Source organism: Megachile rotundata, chromosome 13 (assembly GCF_050947335.1).
Source record: "Megachile rotundata isolate GNS110a chromosome 13, iyMegRotu1, whole genome shotgun sequence".
Lineage (NCBI taxonomy): Eukaryota > Metazoa > Arthropoda > Insecta > Hymenoptera > Megachilidae > Megachile > Megachile rotundata.
In genome coordinates, this window is record NC_134995.1 from 5,038,605 (window position 1) to 5,056,603 (window position 17,999).

Genomic DNA, 17,999 nt, shown 5'->3' on the forward strand with positions numbered 1-17,999 from the left:
ACAAGAGCTTATTTTTATTTCCTACTGAAGTTCTTCGAAGTACAGTTTTAGATAACACGTGGATATATCTATAGTCTCTCTATAGTCACAGAGAGTATTACAGTTGAACGTAAACAGTAACATAGGGAACGAAGACAGAAGACAATGTTCGATGGAATCATTTTCCTGCGATATTCTTGGATCTTATGGTTTTGTGGTGGAGTGTATCTATACGCATACAAATCGAACGCAAACGGACAGCATACCCGGTAAAGAACGAGTGAGTTGATCGAAATTCTTTCAACCGAACCGTCGCCAGAACAAATATCTCATGATATTTGCAATGCACTCGTACTCCCTTAGCCCCCCCTCTATTTTCATCTCCTTTCTCCTATCTCTGCGTGTTTGTACATCCGCTTGTACTTTCCGTTCGTACATTCTTCCGTTATTGTTCAAACGACGAAATGCACGACGAGCAACACGGATGACTATGATATTTCTGAAGAGAAACGTTTATGGCTCTTTTGAAGCAACATTATATCCTAGATGTCTAGTAAGGTGTCTGTAAATAATTCCTAATTGTAATTTTTCCTGTTATAATTATCAGAATGTTAAGTTATTGTCATAGTCTTTAATTAGATATTAAATTTTAATTATTAATTTGGACATAGTTTAGGATTTATAAATGTCTAGCAATCTTTAATAAATGTCTAGTATCTTTGGATAAATTTATTTTTTAAGTGAATTTTGTATAAGTAAATAATTTTAATTATTAATTATAATTTGTCGTATGTGATAATCATCAAGATGTTAAGTTATTGACATAACGTTTCATTAGAAATTAAATTTTAATTATTAACTTGGACGTAGCTCAGATTATAGTTAAATTCCATTAAGTTAAATTGTATAACACAGTTCGTTTTTACTTATACGATATTTCATTAAAAAATAAATATGATTGAGTTTACATTAATCTTTGCATTCTTAATTAAAGCAAGCTTCAATTTTAACCATTCATTATATCGTTATATAATTTAATTAACGATAATTCATTAAGTTATAAATCATTTTTATATAATCAGTTAAGAAATGGAACATTAACTGAAAGAACCTTCGATTAAAATTAACTTCTTTAAGTTGGCAGGTTTTAATTGAAAACTATTTCAAAATTCAATTAGAAAATTATTGGATCAACAATCGTAATTTAAATTTTAATTAAAAGATTTCTTGTAAATCTCCAGTTATTTAAAGGAGTGATTTATTATATTTAAGCATTAATTGGGTAATACATAGTTTACAATATTTTATCATAAATTAATTTAGGATTAGTTTACAGTATTTAGTCCTACATATATTAATTTAGTAGTAATTTGTAATATTTATTCATACATCTATTTAGTATTAGTTTACAGTATTTAATTATACATTAATTTATTAGTATAAAATATTTACTCATATGTTAATTTAATATTAGTTTGAAATATTTAACCGTATATTAATTTAGAATTAATTTAGAATTAGTATAAAATAATTATTCATACATTAATTTAGTATTAATTTACTATGTAATTAAATAATATTTAACCATGCGTTGAATAGCAATATACGTTAAAAATTGAATTAACCATATGTAACTTAATTAATCAAGATTAAATATTATTTAACCCTGAGTATAACACTCAGCTAAATAATTTTAACCTAATCGTTAACATTCTTGTTATAAGATATTCTACATGAAAACAGTTACGGATAACAATTATGACTCCGGTTCATTCATAAATAACGTAACAGTGAATCGTTATTGAGTGAAAAAAAATGGAAACCACCTGGAGAATTTAAAAAGATATTAATAACATGTAGTTAACGATTTCTCCTGACCATTCGAAAGCATGCATAGCTTATGATTATACGTTGAATGTCTACGCGTTTATAGTACAAAGTATGCAAAAGAAGTATATAATTACATAGTTGATACAAGAAAACCAGGAAACTTCTTTGCAACGGCTATGCAGAATATGTGTGTTCAGGTAATGTAGATGACTTGAAGAATGATAAGATTTTACAAAACCGTACATACCGGGTATCTCACAATTAGTGTAGGTCCCTGAAATGTGGGGTAGCTGACGTGATTCTGATTATGATTTCCCTTTGCAAAAATAGGATTGAAGCTTCATTTTTAAATTATTAAGGAAAAACACGGACTAATCAGAGCGCGAGGATTACGCATGCCCAGATGCAAGAGCGACAGTTTCGGATAATGCGTAGTTATCCAATCCGTGGTAATCCAACACGTAGTAATGCAACGCATGGCAATTCTTCGCGTAGTAACGCAACGTGTGGTAATCCAATGCGTAGTAATCCAACGCGTAGTAACCCATCGTGTGAATATCCAACGCGTAGTAATCCAGCGCGTGGATATGCAACGAGTAGTAATCCAGCGCGTGGATATTCAACGCGTAGTAATCCAACGCGTAGTAACCCAGCGCGTGGATATCCAACGCGTAGTAACCCAGCGCGTGGATATCCAACGCGTAGTAACTCAGCGCGTGGATATTCAACGCGTAGTAACCCAGCGCGTGGATATCCAACGCGTAGTAACCCAGCGCGTGGATATCCAACGCGTAGTAACTCAGCGCGTGGATATTCAACGCGTAGTAATCCAACGCGTAGTAACCCAGCGCGTGGATATCCAACGCGTAGTAACTCAGCGCGTGGATATTCAACGCGTAGTAATCCAACGCGTAGTAACCTAGCGCGTGGATATCCAACGCGTAGTAACTCAGCGCGTGGATATTCAACGCGTAGTAATCCAACGCGTAGTAACCCAGCGCGTGGATATCCAACGCGTAGTAACTCAGCGCGTGGATATTCAACGCGTAGTAATCCAACGCGTAGTAACCTAGCGCGTGGATATCCAACGCGTAGTAACTCAGCGCGTGGATATTCAACGCGTAGTAATCCAACGCGTAGTAACCCAGCGCGTGGATATCCAACGCGTAGTAATCCAGCGGGTAGATATTTAACGCGTAGTAATCCAGCGGGTAGATATTTAACGCGTAGTAATCCACCGCGTAGTAATGCAACGCGCGGCAATTCTACGCGTAGGAATCTAACACGTGGTAATCTAAAGCGTAGTAATGCAACGCGTGGTAATTCTACGCGTAGTAATGCAACGTGTGGTAATCCAATGCGTAGCAATCCAACGCGTAGTAACTCATCGTGTGAATATCCAACGCGTAGTAACCCAGCCCGTGGACATCCAACAAGTAGTAATTCAGCGCATGGATATTTAACGCGTAGTAATCCACCGCGTAGTAATACAACGCGCGGTAATTCTACGCGTAGGAATCTAACAAGTGGTAAACTAACGCATAGTAAAACCAACGCGTAGTAATCCAACGTGTAATAATTCAGCGCGTGGTAATCTAACGCGTAACAATCAGATGCATGCGCAGTCCTCGCGCTCTGATTGGTCCGTATTTTGCTTAATAATCCAAAAACCAAGCTTCAAACCCCATTTTTGCAGAAGTAAATCTTATTCAGAATCGCGGCAATTACTCCACATTTCCGGGACCTACGCTAATTGTGAGACACCCTGTATTCGCGTAAACTTTCTCAGTCTGCTCGTTAAAATTATTATAAAATTATTAACTCATTTCGTAAGTATATAATGCTCCTCATAATGGATAAAGTGAATAAATATACTTATTTTGAATTTCTAAATAAAAATCTAGAGACTATTTTTAATATCTATAATCAGCAATTTGGTAGAATTTAAAAAGAATTTGTATGAAGCATAAATAAATACTATAAAGTATAAATAATTAGTTAATAACAAGCTTCAGTGTAGCAATATATGCCTGCTAACGATAATAAAAATTTAGAAAATAAATAATTAAAATTGTAAATTTATATATTTTACAATCATTTATCTTGATTTCTGTCAAATTATACAGTTAGTCGAAACTATAGTAAATTTTTGTTATGTAAAACAGCATTTTTTTTTGTAAGAAATAGTGAAAGAAAACTTTTTCAAAAATTTAATATATTTGTAGAAAAAAAATAATAAATACGTGGATATATTGATCTTTTTTACTAAAATATTAAATATTTGTGCAATAACACTGTTTAACAAATTTGATCTTTTTTTGCATTTTGTAAACTTCAGTAGATAAATATTGCAATATCTTCGTAAAATGAGTGTGAATCAATCATTTTATTCAATATTCACAGTTGAACAAAAATTAGTTGAAAAAAGTCAATTTCAGAAAAAGATTGGAAAAATGTAATTTTCAAATATTTTACATTTTCATAATAGTATTTGATTTTTTTCTACATAAACTAATTCTGTGGATTCAACATAAAATAATACAAGTTGTAACAAATATATAAATAATAATCAAAATGAGGATACAAAATATTTTAGAAAATATTTATTGATTTATTTCGAAAACAGGGGATGCAGGGAAGTGTTTAACTATAGTTCACGATGGAGCAGAAAATCTGTTGAGGATAAGATCAAGGAAAGTTTTGTTTCGAGTATAAAAGCAAAGTTAATTTGATAAAACATACGACGATGTTAGTGGTGCTCAATATACAATTCCGAAATTAAAGTCTAATTATTTTAAATTAATAACAATATTTTAGTTGATTCCGATATCATATTTTCTTTTCTATTTAACAGTTAAGAAATAATTTCTTATTATTTCCTAAAAATTATTTCGTTTTAAACCGTCGAATTAATATAACAATATTAATATCATTCAATAGTATTAATTATATTTAGTATATTAAAGTATTTTAATATCACATTATTTATTACTATAATATTTAGAATAAAATGCAATATGTAAGAGGTTAGAAACAAAACATACAATAATTTTCTTGTTACAATTATGAAAGTTATAAAATGAAAATTGATAGAACTAACCAAAATTAGTTGTATTAGAAAATGAATGATTGGTTTACTATTAACAATAGAAATGTTACATTTAAATATAGTCGAGTCATAAAATGAATTCAGCTTCATATAAAATGAAAAGATTAATTTACTAGTTTCAATTTAATAGATTAGTGATTAGTTTAATTTGTGGCTTTATTATTGTAACAATTTATAAATTAGTCGTTTTATATAATTTGTAATAATATTTACGTAATTTTAATTTATCGAATAATGTTGATTTTATTATTATGTTAGTTTTTAAACATCTGCGTAAGTAACATTTTTCATCGGTGTTTTGCTAATTTAGCAATTTAGTATTTTTTCTAATTTTTGCTAATTTTTGTTTATATTTTTATTTATAATATAAGTATGTTGGAATTTGACATTCCTATTGCAATTTTAATTTCAGGCATATCTAATGTCGAACAACTTTAATTCAAAATACTTTTGTATGTTTAACTCGTAATTTTAGGCAGTTTTGATCTTAGTAATTTATTGAAGCTAAAGTATTAGATCCACCATGGACAAAAAAACCTAGTTAATAATATTATGTCAATAATTTCGTGGCCTCTGTATAAATAACTGTTTGTTTCGGTAATCGTAAAATAAAACTACACCTGCAAAACGACCATCGACAATGAGTACCACTGCCACCATTGTTCTGCCAAACAATCTCGCTTCTATCCTGAAAACAAAACACGCCTCTATAGCTTTCCTTGATGCTATCCTTACCAGAAATATTTGCTCTAGCGCGTGCTTTGTTAAAATTTTCTCTTGAAATCTTAATTTTGAAAATAAGCTGAAAAAGGTGAGGAAAGCTTGGAATATTTTAAGTACCATTTCCAAGTATTAAAAATTTAGTGATATTTTATTCGGGAAAGTCTGTAAATTCCTTTTGTGTTAATTCAGCTATAAGAGCACAAAATGTCTTTGAAACTAATAATTCAAAACTTGCTATAAAAATTGATTTTTCTTGAAATGGTGTGTTTGAAAAAAGGGTTTATATATATAAAGAATAAAGAGTATATTTTATATTCTACGTATATGAAGGATCTTGGTTGATAGGTTAAACTTAGTGATCGAAGCGTCATCTAATATGTATGGCATAGTATCGAGTACGGATCTCTAGAGAAAATGGCGATACAAGAGGAGGAAACCCCATCATTCACGCGCTAACTCTCGAAATGCTCATTAATATTTATATCATCACTTTTTAGTTGTGTATCGAAACTAAGTCATCAGTACAAATTATTACTTTCGAAATTTATATAAGGTGAAGTGGGGTAAGTGCAGACTGGTTTTTGTAAAGTTGGTACTTAGACGTAAGTATTTTCAGTCTGCTATGTAAATACTTAACGCTGTCGATATCGAACGCTTTGCACAATTACTACTATTTAATTAATATTAACTAGGATCTGAATTTTCCTTGTACATTTTGATTTTGATAGGAAATTGTTTAAAATGTCAACTACTCTGCATTTTCCCCGAAAATGGGGTAAGAGCATAACTTGAAGTTAAATACTTTGAAATTTTATTTTATGTGCAATGGGGTAAGAGCAGAATTATTAGCAAATCTGCTATAAAATGCTTTACTGCATTATGCAAGTACTCTATACTGCAAACAAGTACTCTTAGCTGAAATATAAAAGGGGATATAGTGAAACAAAACAAGGAAACAAACATACTAAATGGAAAAATTACGCTCATATTGTAATAAAAGTAGTCGGTATACGCACTTGCCTCGTTTATGAACTTATACCACTTAACCTTAAGTTCATTTCTGGTTGTATTTTAAGATGTTGTTCACAATTTTTAATCCAAATATAATATTCTAGGAAGACTCAATTTAACATTTTTTGAATTTCATTTATATGTTTAGTTCAGTAAATGTGCCATTAATTCGTTTGATTCTCATTAAAGATATCAAGATTTCTGTTATCTTTTAAGTCTTGTTTCATTCAGTTTAAAAAAATTTAAAACCTTACAAGGTGAATTTAGAGTATAATTTACATAGTCAACAATTGCATAATAGTAATTGCCATAACATTTCAAGTTTTTTTGTCCATTTTAATATTGCAACTTGGATATACAAACTTACCCCACTTCACCTTAATTTTAAATATTATTATTATAAATTGTCATAATCTTAATATTAGTTGTATTGTGCATTGTATATCATGTACCAGCATTTTGTTATACTTAAAATGATCTGTACACATAAATAAGTATTCGTCATTTTAAATAAATCTGAAATTTTAATTTTGAGTAGAAATTCATTTAATTAATGATTACATATTGACACTTTTTGAACACTAGATTTATACATAGTCCTTTCAGCTTTGAAGTGTATAATTATACATTATAGCTAGATATTATGCTGGATAATACTATACCATTATCTAGCATAATATATTTATATGATAACGCTCGAGGCGAGTGTAGTGCTCTGTACGTCACCATTTTCCCTAGGGAAGATCCGTAGTAATGTATCATAATAATATATTAATGTTAAAATGTACTTAATGAGTAATGAAAGACCGATATATCACACATTTGTTGTTTATGAACTTAATTTGTGAAGAGTGAAAAGCAAAAAGCAAAACGTCTAATAAGTAAGAAATGAAAAATTTAATAAGTTTAATAAAGTGAAAACTTTAGTAAGAAAAATTGAAACATATCTACAAAGAATATTAAAAATATTCATTAAGGTACGTTGAAGAAATTAATAAATTATACTGAATCAAATTGAAAGAGGATATACAGTGGAGGATAAAAGTATTTGTACACTTGAAATATAGAAATAAGAACAATATTTTCTATGTTATTAAGTATATTTAATTATATATAGCTGTATATTATACATAATACTTACAGCAGCAAATTACCTAAAATCGAAGGCAATAAGTTCGCCATAAAATAGTATGAAGAGTGCTGCACCGGGCCGGATATAACAGTAGAATTGCACGAAAGAAACCACACATAAGTAAAATAAATAGAAAAGAGATTAGAATTTGCAGAAAAATACATGCTAGCGACGAATTCTGTGAATACGTAGTATTTTTCCGAAGAGTTAAAATTTAATATTTTTGAATCGGACGGTAGTAAAAAAGTAGGGCGGAAAGCTAATACTGAATTGGATTTCAAAAATATGCCATCGACGACGAAATACAGAGGTCGAAATGTGATGTATTGCAGCTTCTGGAGGCGGCAATTTAGTAATAATAGATAAAATAATGGATAAACATTTATATTTAAATATTTTAAAAGAAAATTTACAAAACAGTGCAGATGAATTAGAATTAATTAGATGAATTTTATTTTCAGCAAGACTCTGACGTGAAACATACAGCCTACTTACACTACCGTCCATAAGTATCCGGACACTTGGTTTCGTTACATAAAACATGGTTGAACTTTGTACGAAAGGTATTTAGGGTTATCATATCATTTGTAATAATTATTATTATCTTTTTTGAGGTGTCATAACGTAATAAAATTAATTTTTAAGTACAAATTATATAATGAAAGTGTGAAAGTAAAATTCATGTCCAGAAGTACAAAGTCCAAATTTGTGAATCTAATGAAACGCTTTCGATTCTAAAAAAAATTTAAATTTCTACTGTGTTTCATTTCTATGGTGCAGAACGTATTCAGAGGGTTCTTCGATATGTTTCAAGTGTTTGCAAACTGTTGGTAGATGTTTAGGTTCCCTCAATGGAGATAAGAATGGAGGTAACGCTACGCACTCGACAGTTTCGGTTTAGTTCGTCTGTAGCTTCTTTTCCATCGAGATATGAGTTCCAAACGAGAATTATCAATCGAAAAACGGTCCAGTATTCTGACCTTCGCAGAAAAAAAAACGATTTTAGTTACTGTTGCAGATACTTGAATAACTTTCATGCAACGTGAATGCATATTTCGCTTGTGTCCGGATACTTATGGACGGTAGTGTATGTGTATAGTACGTCAGTGGTTGTTAATACCAATACTCCCCACAGATTAGCAACTCCTCCACAATTGTTTCACTTAAATCCTATCAAATATGTATGGGCGAAACTAGAAAAAAATGTGCGAAAACATGATATAAAGTCGAAAAAGCACTTGACAGAAATATTAAAAAGATAATGGTGTGATGTAGAACCTGCCTTCGTTAAAAATTTGGTGCTATCAATGCCCGATATATTACGTGAAATGATTCGCCGGAAGGGTTATCGTATAAAATGTTAATTTATAAAAATCCTGCTAAAATGATTGTAGCAATAATTAAGTGTACGAATACTTTTGACCCGGCGTTTTCTTCCAATTTCGTGAATTTTAAATCATTTTAAGTTATTACATGGTGTTATTGCCTTCGGTGCTGGACCATTTGTTGCTGTAAGTGTAACGTTTAATATACAGATATAATTAAGTATATTTAATAGTATAGAAAATATTGTTCTTTTTATTTCTATATTTCAGGTGTACGAATACTTTTGTCCTTCACTGTATATTCCCTCTGTGTATTGATTAATTAACGTTAGGTTAAAATAAAGTCATATCAAATATAATATACAGTAACCATTTATATATAGAAATTTATAGTTTATTATACTGTATTTTTGTGCAATCAAGATTTCGTTTAAAATCGTATCCATTATCGATATTTATAATCATTAATTTATCTTGTGAAAGTGTATGTGTTTCGCTGATTTCAATTTTTCATTTGATTTATTAAAAACGTAAGATATTGTTTTATTCATTTTTTAAATAATGATAAGCAATAAAATTTCTGTTATTTGCAACTCTTGTTGCAGAAAGAGATATAACGGTTAGGTTAGGTTAGGTTTGTTAATTTTTGCTTTATTAATTTTTTAAATAATAAGCAATAAAATTTCTGTTATTTGCAACTTTTGTTGCAGAAAGAGATATAACGGTTAGGTTAGGTTAAGTTTGTTAATTTTTGCTTTATTCATTTTTTAAATAATGATAAGCAATAAAATTTCTGTTATTTGCAACTTTCGTTACAGAAATAGGTATAACGGTTAGGTTAGGTTTGTTGCAGAAATAGATATAATTTCTGTATTATTATAAAGCTTTGTTATTACCGCATCAAATACCTGATCCTAATTTACATAGCCTATCAATACACAATTTATAGATAGAGCTGTATCGGGCCATTAAACGATAAACAGTTCAATTTAATTCACGGGACAATCTCTCGGTTTCATTTACATTTCCCTCCGCAATTAACAGCTATAGCGTGACATGTACATTAGTATTAATGCAATAATTATTTATTTACGTCGTTCAAATAATTTGAATGATGCAATTTCTAGTTTCTTTCCGTTAATAGTTTAATGGTTTTTACTGTACAATGTATACACTTAATGTTAATTTTCAAAAATCATTTACGTTAAAATTTAGGTTAAAACTTTCGTTAAGGTTAAATTTGACTTTACCGAACTTAAGTTTTTCTATTCAAATCTTTTTTTTCTATTCTAATCAAATCTAGATAAGAGTATATGTTCAAACTGTAATTCACAACATATCTTTTAATGAAACAAGCACTTTAACACATCTGTAATAATACAAAAATAACAATGCGATTTATATAAAAAGAATGAATATAATACCATATATCACATTATGTATATATTGCTTGTTATTACTCTTGTATTGCATGTTACATTCCTAAGTTTTTACTTTTAATTGTTCAGTATCACATACAATTTGAAAGTTACGTTTATTGTCTGAATTATTTCTTTATACACTGGTTATGTCAATAAAATGTGAACACACTCCTTCACTACAGAGATACTTGATATTACATTAACTATTTTAAAATTACAAATTAATGTAGGTAATTTGTAGATAGTAATCGGTCATTTAATTTTTTTGTTGTTACTTTCATGTTTTACATTAATGTTCATGTAAAAATACATTTTGCTGGTGCTTATTAGTAAAATATATACCTTTTATGTAGAATATACATATATATATAGTAACAACAAAGACATTAAATGAACGATTACTATCTAGTAATTACCTACATGAATTTGCAATTTTAAAATAGTTCAAAATATATTTCAGCATAATTAAATAATTTTAATAACATATAATATTATTATTTAAATAATAATACATGTATAAAACGAGTTTCTATTTTTTTACATATGGATAGCTTATTTTAGCACCCTCAATGTATTGAATATACAATACATTTTAATAATAATATAGTACACACAATATATTCTAACAGTGCTATATTTCATAGTACACAATGTATAGATTCTTTCTCCATTTTTCTACTTAACATATATGTACACATTATTATTAACCCTTTGCGCTCGAAGATAATTCGGCTGTTTGTAAACAGCAACTTCAAAATTTAGTTAAAAAGTTAAATGAACTTTCTAGAGGTTATTATTTCTCTACTAATAATTTCCACTATTGTTTGTTTCACTATGTTTATACATTACACGTGTCATATTATAGAATGACTTATAAAATGCATATTTCATATTATTGTATTAAATAAAATGGTGACTGAGAGTCACCTCTCGAGCGCAGAGGGTAAAATATATTGTTTTAATATTACGTATGAAGTAAGATATAGTTTAACAATAAATTATATATAATTGTATATAAAATCATTCTCTATGTTTCTATGAAAATAAAAGTTTTGTACAACATAAATCACAGTATATAATAAAGTTAATTAATGTTAAGGTACATAAACTGTACGTGAACTTACCGGTTCACCTTTTGGTCCATCTATCCCGATAGGTCCCTGAAAGAATATACTGGTAAGTTTGCGTGATCGGTAGCACAAAGAATGGAAGAAAGTGAAAAATCGAAAAGGTTGTGTAGCCTTTAAAAATATGTAATAATCATTCCCTGTGTGTGTAACATGGACGTATGCGAGCATACGATAAATAGAGGAGTTGTTGAGCGTTATAGTACAAGATGCTTTCAAATATGACATTAATTTTGTTTCATACATTTTTGTTAAGTATTTAACAGCTGCGGGATTCTTCGCGTTGTTATATTCGCAAAATATTCGTCATTTTTAATACAATTCATTCTTTCTTTGTTGATAGACGTCGTTAAATGGATTCTATTTTTTGGTAAATAAGGATTACAACATTTCGGATTTTTATTAAGTTTAGGATTTTGAAATTTTAGAACTTAATTTTTGAATTTTGGTGTTTTTACACTTTGACATTTTAGAATTTGTGAACTTTGAGACTAGGATTTTGAAATATTTTGACAAATTTCGGGACGTTAGAATTTTACAAGTCTAGTGAAGAATTTAGATTTATCTTCAGATTTCGGTATTTAGGAATTTCGAAACTTTGTGACTTTGGAGATTCTGTCAATTTTTGATTCCCTAAATTTCAGAAACTTAGAAATTTGTGTTTGCCTCGTCAGAAAATTTTTGTGATCTTTCCCTGATACCCTAAACATACTCCAATTTAGCCTAATAATTTAGGCAAATTAAAATTTAATAATTTTAACCCCATTAGTTCATTTGTTCACAAAATATTTGTTTCTTCACAAACTACTTATAATTATAATTAAATAACAAATTTTATTTTCACTTTGTTAATAACAGACTATAGTAAGCAAAATTGCACCTCTTCGACAAAGAGTTTTCGATCAATTTTCATTTAACTATTTCTCTATTGACAGTTCACGCTTTTGCAGGCGAAAACCAATCTAAAGCGTCATATTTGAAAGTAAATGAATTTCAATTTCACAGCTGATACATGTATAGGCGTAAATCTGATACAATGTAGTAAAATATTAAGAGATAAAAAGAAGCGGATGTTGCGCAAAATTGGAGAGCAAGCATTAGGAAAATTCTAAGAACATGGAGAAAGAGAGAAACACAAAAAAGTCTACATAAAATGCAGTAATTGAGAATTGAATTAGTGTTATGTGCAAAACGTGAGATGGTGAAGAGTATGCAAGAACAAAGATGTGAATAGAGAGAAAGAGAGAGAAAGAGAGAGAGAGAGATAAAAAGACAGAGGAATGGAAAGAAAATAACAAAATAATATACCGGAAAACCGCTTTTGCCCGCCGCCCCGGCCATACCCTGTAAGAAGGGGTATAACAAATTAAAAACTCATTTATACAGGACAAGGGTTAAGTACTTTCGCGTTCATGCAAAAGCAATTATTCGCGAACCAATCGTGTTCACGATACACACCCCGTTAATAATTGTATCACGCTGTTTAATGCTTCAATCGATCGGATATTTTCATCGTGTGCATTCACACACGTATATGCAAGTTAACTTTTCAACAACTCGCATATGATGTTTTTCACGGAGACCTAAGCGCCCGCGAGATAGAACGAAATAACTCGGCTCTGTTTTACATGCAAAATTGAGAGCACTTTTGTGTTTATTTTGTTGAGGTATACCTGTGATTATACTGTTGCATTTTACCGTTGCGATTATTCTGTCGAAAATAAAAGATAACTGGTAATTGTACTTGTTTATTATATTGTTATATATATTTATTATAGTTGCATTTTGTTGACGTGTACCTGTGATTATATTACTATTGCATTTTACCGTTGCGATTATTCTGTCGAAAATAAAAGATAACTGGTAATTGTACTTGTTTATTATATTGTTATATTTATTATAGTTGAATTTTAATGGTGTAATTATTTTATTCAAACTAAGATATATAGTAGTTGTATTTATTTATTATGCAATTATCATGAAGGTATTATAATCGCATCGTTAAGATGCATTGTTAAGATGCAATTATAATAACTTCATAATAAATATACTGATATTATACAGTTATTTCACACTTATTATAACTGCATTTTAAGGTTAGAATTATTTGATTAAAAATAACAAAAATTCTTAGTAGTTGTATTTATTTATTATGCAATTATTATGAAGGTATTATAATCGCATCGTTAAGATGCATTGTTAAGATGCAATTATAATAACTTCATAATAAGTATACTGATATTATACAGTTATTTCACACTTATTATAACTGCATTTTAAGGTTAGAATTATTTGATTAAAAATAACAAAAATTCTTAGTAGTTGTATTTATTTATTATGCAATTATTGTGAAGTTATTATAATTGCATCGTTAAGATGCAATTATTTAATTAAAAGAACAAATATTGTTAGTAGCTGCATTCATTTATTGTACAATTATTATGTAGTTATTATAATTGAATTTTAACAGTGCAATTATTTTATTGAAAATAAAAGAAAATAGTGTCTAGATTTGTTTATTTAAATCGTTGTAGAAAGCATACAAATGCAAATCCTTTTCTTTTAATAAAACAGTATTTAATCATTCTAGAAGATGGGGTTTATTCGTAATTGAAATTCAAACTGGAAATTATTTTAATTTGTTGTATTTGTATGCGGAAAAAACGTTTCGAGAACTTTAAATGAGTTTCTTTCGAAATCACATTTCCTGCGACGATGTGCGTTTTCATTTGAATAAACCTTTATCGATTTTTACATACAAAAATGTGACACAGATGCTCCTAAATATTCAGTCATTGTAGAACTGTTTTTATACTTTTTTAGAACAAAAATATTTTAAAATTCGACCAGATTAAACTTTTTTAATATTTCCACAATTTTTGCTTTAAAATGTCAGAGGAATTAGTTTATTCGGAAATTTATTTTCAATGTTTTGAAAAAGTTGAGTTGATTGAAATGGCAGGGAAAATAGTTGGTTCCGTTGGAAATGTCACAAAAAAGTTATTAATTAAAACTTGCCGGTATCAAGTGTACAAAAAATTAAAAATTCCTCAAAATTTGTACGATTAAATTCAAAAATTAATAACTATGAAAATTTGTTATTAAGGTGTGATGGTTTGTATATTTTTAAACGTGAGAATTTACCATTTTCCAAATTCTTGGATTTCTAAATATTGAGATTTTCGAATTTCACTGTTCCCAAATCCGAAATTCTTCAAGACAATATATTTCCAAATTATTAGGTTCTAACGTATGCTAGATTGCTAGATTCGTTTGTCTATAGACCATCATATTCCTAGTTAACAAGTGCCAATACAATTTCTAAATAAAATCCACAGATCACTAAATACCTAGGAGAAGGTATCTTTAAATTCACTAGACTTTAATGTCAAATCTCAAGAGTCCTAAATCTTCGTATTTCTATATATTGTACATCCTAAGTTTTTAGATTTGTAAACTTCTAGGTCCTCAAATCCCCAGATCCTCAAATTCCTAGGATCTTAACTTCCTAAATCCATAAATGGATTTATTGCAAGAAAAAATCTTTAGATAGATACCAATTTCTAGATACCAAATCTTTAGATCACCAAATTCCTAGATTCCTAACTCTCTAGATTCCTAACTCTCTAAATCCACAAATGTAAAATCTTGCAACCCACAAATGCTTAGATTCAAAACTTTCTAGATACCAAATCTTTAGATCACCAAATTCCTAGACTCCTAACTCTCTAAATCCACAAATGTAGAATCTTGCAACCCACAAATGCTTAGATTCAAAACTTTCTAGATACCAAAACTTTAGATCACCAAATTCTTAGACCCGTAACTCCTTCAATCCTGAAATATAAAATCCTCCACTTCAAACTCAAAAATTTCTATATCCCAAATCTTGAGATCATTTTTAATTTCTTTCAGCGTAATATGTCTTATTACAAATACGCGTGTATGCCAATTAACTGCGTCGTTTCGATAAAATGCAACAGTTATCTCGTTCTTTCATCATCGTGGACGCGTGTTCGACTGTCGCATGCATACAGTGTGTACCGACAGTTATGAAATCGAGTAACCTACGTAGGTACCGTTAGCAACTACACCATGCATTGAACTACACTCTGAAACACGCACACTGCACGTGCGAGCACGACGGGTGCACTACGGGATGGACAAAGGAGAGGGTTGTCTCGGTGGAGGAACCGATGTACTCACCTGTGGACCTGGTTCCCCGGGGTCACCCTTTTTCCCTTTTTTCCCCCTTTTTCCGGGAGGACCTGGCTCACCGGGAGGACCTGTAAACAACAACAAATAATTAATCGATACGCGCACTTCGGCGAAAGGCAGGGTGAACACCGTTCGAACGACATTATTTGAGACATTATTGCTTATTAGTTTCTTTAGGGACTGATGGTACATGGGAGGTTATTATATTTAACCCGTTGCGCTCGAGAGGTGACTCTCAGTCACTATTTTATTTAATACATTAATTTAAAATAAGTATTTTTTAAACGATTCTATAATATGACACGTGAGATGTATAAACACAGTGAAGCAAACAATAGTGGGAATTATTGGTAGAGAAATAATAACCTTAAAAGAATTCATTTAACTTTTTAAATAAGTTTTAAAGTTGCTGTTTGCAAACAATCAAATTACCTTCGAGTGCAAAGGGTTAAAATAACACAAAAACACAATAACTTTCAAAAGACTAAATGAATTTATTATTTAAAAAAAACGACTTGGAAGAACTTCTTTAAAAATTACACTTGATTTATGAATGTTGAAAATGCAATTCTAAATAACCCACTTTTATACGTGTGAAAAATTATAATATCGGAAAAACAGTAGCGAAGAGATATGTAGATTTTATTTTATTAACATACGAAGATCAAAATCGAGCGGTATCTTACATCGATAAGTACACAAACTTGAGTACCGATTTCCCAATACATTTATTCTTGTTAATTTCATTGAAATGAAAATTCAACACGAATTTTTAATTTCAATTTTTTTCACATAATTACTAACGCGATTTTGTACGTATCGATTTCAAGCAAAAGGTGTTATGTCTTCTTTTCGTTTGAATGCAAATAATTGTCAAAACTGTTGGGATTTCAAATTATCAGTTAAATGTAGATTTATACTGTCATTTACAAATTAGTTTTTGATTTATTTATTATCATTCACCAATTACGTTTTAATCTACAATGAGCATGGAATTCCACTTTGTATAAATAAATAAAAAAAAGTAAAATAATTGTATTTCAGCGTGAAATATCAATACGTTATTTCCACACAATATTTGCAATTTTGAATTAAATTATATTTAATATAAAATTGAAACTTTTCTACCCTAAGATTTCGACAAAAATTTCCTACTCTAAAATTTGTCTGTACATAAATATTATATTATTACAATATAATTACGCAAAACAAACATTTATTAACGAAGTTTTTTTTAACAGATTCGGTTGAAATATTTAGGAGATTTTCAACCCTCAGTCTGAAAATAAATAACCAAAGAAATTGCATTGTTATTAAAAGAGTATCTCCTGCATAATCACAAAGCTCCATAATTTTTTTAATTTCCGGATTCGGGATCCTCCATTATAAGAGACATTTTTCTCAAGAATAACACTCCGCTGCCATTCTCTGTGTTAGCGGAACCATTATTAATTTCTTTTTTTCGTTTATGGACATTCGCTTTGGATGAGACAGGGCTTATAACTTGGAGAACCATTATTCCTTTTTGTAACTACATGAAACGGTTTCAAACAGAAATCTGCTATTAAAAGACTTCCCGAAGAGTTTTGTTTAAAGCAAATGCCTGTAGAAACTTTTCGAAATAAAATCTTTCTGTTGTATCTCTGTTTCAATTGTATTTGCCTTTTACTTATTTATGGTTACTAATTTGTAATTAGTCGGAGAAAATATAGAAACAAAATGATCGGAACAATAATATGATAATTTGAAGAAAATAGTTCAATTTAATCATTTCTGAAATTAATAGTTTATCGATAAATAATTTTTTATTGTTTATTGTAATTTGACAAATTAGGCATTTGAACTTAAGTATTTTTAAATTTGATAATTTAAAAATTTTCTGGATTTTCTTCAAATACTTGTTTATTACAATACTTTTTATTTACATTAAAAATTCTTGACTGTACTTAAATTCAAGAATAGAATAAAACTATCTTTTAATTATCGTTAAAAAAATTTTCTTCTAACCTTATATAATATGTAATAATATTAAAGATAAGTATTAAACTTTGTAACTAAATTCCTTCTTTTAACATGCAAATTGTAATAAAAAGATCTGGAAAAAGCTCGAAAAAGGGGTTGAAG

The 17,999-nt window shown here is 29.4% G+C and overlaps 1 protein-coding gene across 22 annotated transcripts in view; it reads right to left on the bottom strand.

Moving 5' to 3' along the window:
* LOC100878549 (uncharacterized) overlaps positions 1-17,999 on the bottom strand; it is a 362,753-nt gene that overhangs the window by 71,328 nt on the left and 273,426 nt on the right. For 18 of the 22 annotated variants that reach the window (XM_076539120.1, XM_076539115.1, XM_076539117.1 and 15 more), the window contains 3 exons: positions 15,864-15,943; positions 12,966-13,001; positions 11,655-11,690 (listed from right to left, as the gene is read on the bottom strand). In XM_076539120.1, coding sequence (XP_076395235.1) covers positions 11,655-11,690; positions 12,966-13,001; positions 15,864-15,943 — 152 coding nt within the window. The remainder of the gene's footprint in view (positions 1-11,654; positions 11,691-12,965; positions 13,002-15,863; positions 15,944-17,999) is intronic. The other 4 variants (XM_076539118.1, XM_076539116.1, XM_076539127.1 and 1 more) reach the window with 1 other exon arrangement.